General features: G+C 46.0%; 1 protein-coding gene across 1 annotated transcript; it reads right to left on the minus strand.

Annotated features, from left to right (window-relative positions):
• Positions 1–2,011: 2,011 nt before the first annotated feature.
• Positions 2,012–3,666, minus strand: LOC135593095 (trihelix transcription factor ENAP2-like). The gene has a single exon (XM_065082917.1). It carries the CDS (start codon positions 3,446–3,448, stop codon positions 2,267–2,269), a length of 1,182 nt encoding a protein of 393 aa, XP_064938989.1. The 5' UTR covers positions 3,449–3,666; the 3' UTR covers positions 2,012–2,266.
• Positions 3,667–5,185: the final 1,519 nt, after the last annotated feature.

Here is a 5,185-nt window from a genome sequence, read left to right on the forward strand (position 1 = left end):
GATCAGAAAAAACTTTGAGAAAAACTAAGAGTAATTTTCTTTTATATCTTCTCATTAAAATTTTTTGATATTTAAGATATTTTTTTTTCTTCCATGTAGGAGTTTTTCTATTCGTCAATTCCTTATCCTCTAACTAAGTAAGAAATCATCCAAGTAATTTGGCCGCCAATGATTCCTTATCCTCTAAATAAGTAATCATCCAAGTCATTTGGCCACCGCTGATTCGTACTGCGTCAAAGCAAGCCAAATCCTCTCAACCCATGACGAGTTCATCACGGCATGCACCATTAAGATACGGCCGAGGACGGCGCAGCGTGTTGGCGCTTAAATGGTTCTAAGTCCAAGCTGTACGTCATCAGCAATGGCGTCCACAGCTGAAGGGATCGGTAAGCTGGAGATGTACGCAGCAACCTCAACCAAGTCCATGTGTCTCCCGTGATCGATCCCACTTCTCCTCCGAGGGTTTCCCTCGACAACCAGTGGTGGGTGGTCTGCCATTGATCCAGCGGCCATGGAGGTAGGTGCTTAGGTAGACAGCCCTGGGGTCTTTCCCAATTCAACCGTCATCCATGACATCTCATCAACCAAAGCCTTTCCGGCAGCCTAAACTCTGACGACAACCAACACGAGACGCCATGTTTTCAGGTTATATACTCACGGTAGCAGTGAGGTACTGTCGTGTTGCTGCACTTACCCAGAAATGGGGTTAGAGCGGGAGAAGGGGAGGGCGAGCCGTGCTGGAGAAGCAGGGCACGTGTTCGTGCCATCGGAACGGTGGCGGCGGCAACGCGTGCCCGCCCTCTCCAGCTCGGACTCGCTCCTCCACCATTACTGGAAAAGCTCGAGAATGAGTTGCCGAAGGTATCAGGTATGCATGTCATGTGTTCGATGAATGTGATGCAGCTGATAGGTTTCATTCTTCTATCTCTTTGCACTTGTAGATGGCAAGAGGATTTCCATGGTAATTAAGAGGATCTGTACTTAATCCTTGGCATTTCAAAGTTGATTCTGCAGTTTGTCTTTTGTCCAACTCATAAACATATCCTCTAATTGTACCTTACAATCAAAATATTCTTAAGACCATTGTTAAAAAACGAAAAATAAAAAGCATATGTTCGTCCGATGTATAAATTTATTATTATTATTATTATGTAAAAAATTTATGAAGGCAAAATTTTCTCATATCTATATATATATATATATATATATATATATATATATATATATGAGAAAATTTCGTCTTCATAAATTTTTCACATAATAATAATAAATTTATATATCGAACGAACAAGTATACATATTGGTTGACCACTTATGTAAAATCATTTATGTTAGATCAACTATAGAATGTTAATTGGCCACTTGATCCGTATTGTTTGCTACGCTCGGATGAACATGATTAGAGTTATATTAGTACTTCTTAGAATAATTTTATTTTATTTTTTTTGAAAAAAATAGATTCCAAATATTTACAATATTTGGATAAACTGAAAATGTATGTACAGAACTGAGTAGTGAATCATGTCATTAAGAAAAGGCAAAATATATGAGCCAATTGATATCAGTTTAGGATCTTTGAAAAAAAAAAAAGTATTTTTAGTTTTGACACTATATGTAAACCTTTTTCCAAATAATACCAGAATTATTCAACAAAAATGTTATGAATGTGGTCTGATGAACAAAACTTCTTTGGAACCTTCTCATACTTCATCTGTTCATCATCCACCATATGGTTTTGGTATCCACAAGAGAGTGTCAAATCCCCAAAGCTCACTCAGTTCATGCAATCTTAACAGTAAAGCTGGCTCAATAGATCCACTTTTGACATCTATAAGTGACTCTTTTGCAGCATACAGAAACTGAATGCCCAATGAAGCTATTGGCAGTTTCTATGGATCACACTGTGTGAAGCCTCCTGCCAGAAAAGAAGTTGCGACCAAATCAATATATTGCCGTGCACTTTTCTTCCTCAGTCTCTCATCTTTAATGAAAACAATGGAGTAAAATAGTGTAATCAGTGAAGAATTGTGAGTGGCATTCTCATTCTTCTGCCATCATCTTTTTGGCTAACTGATTTCCAGGATAGATTGTCAGAAACATCACATTCATAGATTAGAATTCATAAGATTCAAATAGAATGAGGCTGAGGGAGGATTATAATACAATCATCCAACTCGATGTTTGAGAGGTGGAGGATATGGATGGGGGCGAATGACTACGAGATGCTGATAACTACTGACTAGCAAAGAGGTTCCTTTAGCTTGCACTAGCCATTGTTGTCACTGTTGTCGATGCTATTGTTGTTGTTGTTGGTATCATGGTGATTGTGGTGGTTGCTGCCGCCACCTGCAACATCCATCCTTTTCTTCCTACTGTTGCTACTACTACCATGGTGGTGGTGGTGGCTCTTCAGCTGCGACAGCTCCATCTGCGTCTTCATCAAAAACTCCAGCCTCTGCAGCTCCAGCTCTCTCGTGAACTCCATTCGCTGCTTCTCCATCTCCATTGCCTGCCGCAGCTTCGAGCTCTCCACCCGCTCGTACACCTCCCCGAACCGCAGTATCGCCCGCGTAAGCTCCCGCAGGCCCGCCGTCCTCCCTTCCTCCTCCTCCTCCTCCCCCTCTCCCTCCTCTGGCTCTTGGCGCTGCCTCTTGCCGTTGGCTTCCTTCGGCGGTGGCGGCGGGAAACCGTCGGAAGAGTCCGCGGACGAGTCCGCTGATTTGGAGGACACCGATGGCGGCAACGACCTCGCCTTGTTGAGGGCCGGGTGGCTGGACCGGTGCCGCTGCGGGATGAGCTGGGTGAGGCGGGCCGGGGGCCGGATGGGGATGCCAGCGGGTATCTTGGTGCTGGAGGGCGGCAGGGCGCCGGTGGGCTTGTGGTTGGGACCGAGGAGGAGGTCGAGGCGGTGGAAGAAAGGCCAGGAGGAGGTGGTAGAGCTGTCGGAGGCCGAGATCTTGGACTTCTCGATCTTGTACTTCTTCTTGAGGGTGTCGATGCGGTTCTTGCACTGCACGTCGGTCTTGGGGGTCTTGGTGTAGCCGTCGCGGCTGGTGACGGCGTCGGCGACCTCCTGCCAGTGCTTTTGCTTGAGGTTCCCACGGCTGAGCTCCAGGAAGCGCTCCCCCCACGCGTCGATCAGGGTGGAGGTGGCGCCCTCGCTCCAGCAGTCCTCGCGCCCGCCGCCGCCGCCGCCGCCTCCTCCTCCTACTACGGCGGCGGGGGAGGGGCGCTGCTGCTGTGTGGAGAGGGCAAGGGCGAGGGCATGGTACGGCGGCGCGGCGACGGTGACGGGCTCCGCGACGCGGCCGTTGCGTACGTGGGGCGAGGGGTCTGAGGAGAGGGGCACCACGGAGACAGGGGGTGGTGACGACGTCGTCGACGGGGATCTGGAGGCGGATTGGGACTGCGAACGCGACGGGGACAGGGCGTCGTCGTCGTCCTCCATCGTCGACGCCAAGATCCGGGCTTTGCCGCGGCAGCGAGGGAGGCCGGCGACGGCACGAGACGGGAAGAGGGCGAGAGAGAGGGAGAGGATAGAAAGGGAGGGATCGGAAGAGGCAGCGGCGGCCGGCCGAGAAGAGGAGGGATTTCTTTTGGAGAGGGATTCGTCCGCCGACCGGCGTCACGCTTTTGATTGACGGGCGTTTTGGGCGTCCGATACGATGCACGTCTGAAACGTTTTCTCATATCGTTTCCTGAAATCCCAAGGGAATATAACGGTACCAGTTGGTGGGCTCGACGGAGGTTGCGTTGGGCGTGAACAGACGACGTCAGCGTACATCCCGGACGGGCCCTCGCACGTGTGAATCGCGGCGTTGGGCGCGTCACATTCGGTTGCGAGCAGTGGGACCGATCGCCGAGACGGAGAGCTGATTCTGGACCCATCGTCCAACCGGACCGCCTTCCACCCACCGCGTCATCGATCCGATTAATAGGTCAATCGATTTGACCCGTCTATTTAATTATATATATATGATTTATTCCTGCCCCTTTTCCTTTTTTTTTTCTCCTCTTTGATTAAACCGATAAATTGATAGATAAATGATAAGTTTAATAAAATATTTTAGAATAAATTTCTGAAAAAAATCTTTAGCTTTGAGAAATCTGTAATGAGTGTTTTTATTTTTAAAAAATTTTCACAGAACGTTATTTTTTTTTCTAAAAAATGATTTTATTATCTATCGTCGTCCAGTCGTCCAATCGGCTGTGGCTCTGTCAGTGATTTTTATTTTATTTTATTATAATTAACAATTTATTTTGTTTGTTTGGTGTGACGGGAGAAGGGAGCGTACGTGGAGATTTTGCTGCTTCTCTCTCCATGGCTTACGTGGACTATAGAGTCACTCATGGGTGGTGGTCCCAGAAACAGCCAGTGACAGCTTGGGGGCCACGCGCAGGCGGGTATGAGAACGGGTACGACAAGCCAAGCAGGATAATGGCTTGAAGGGTGCAAGTACCACCACATTTACCTCTGCTATAGATCACCGACAAGTCTTTAATCCCAGATGGATCCTTAAAGACTTGCTTAACAGCATTTACCTCTGCTAGATCACCCACAAGGGTGGAAGTTGCATGAGCATTAATGTAATTAACCTGTATGAAGAACATCTTAGTCAGAAGACATGATGAAAAACATAACACCTACATTGTTCTTGCAACAAAACTTTCTGTGGCCACAACATCTTTTAGAGTGGCAACTGGAAGGATGCCATTAAAACTAGATGTTTGATGTCTACCAATCAGAAATGATGAGATTACATATAATATTTATGAAAGGCATCTTTAAAAGTTTAATTTAAAAATTGAATGGAACTTCACTCAGATGGAATTAGTACAAAACCAGAATGGTGCAATTATAAAACAAACTCAATGAATGGACATGAAAGAAAATTCAACTTTATGACATCTCACTGACAGGAGAAAGTATTTTTAAAGATGTTTTTCATGCAGGGAAAAAAAAAAAAAAAAAGAGTTCTGCAGATGCATAATAAATCTGTATAGGCTGATGATTGGACAATTTATGATCTCTTCCATTCTGGTGAATCATCGGTAGTTCTAATTAACAATGCAAAGGGCAGTCAAGTGCATGAGGGGAGCCACAAATATACACAGACATGCTCCTGCACACAAAAGGAGCTATGCTGATGAGTCAAATCCTTGATGTCTTCAACCAAGGCTAAAA

This window comes from Musa acuminata, chromosome BXJ1-9 (genome assembly GCF_036884655.1).
Source record: "Musa acuminata AAA Group cultivar baxijiao chromosome BXJ1-9, Cavendish_Baxijiao_AAA, whole genome shotgun sequence".
Lineage (NCBI taxonomy): Eukaryota > Viridiplantae > Streptophyta > Magnoliopsida > Zingiberales > Musaceae > Musa > Musa acuminata.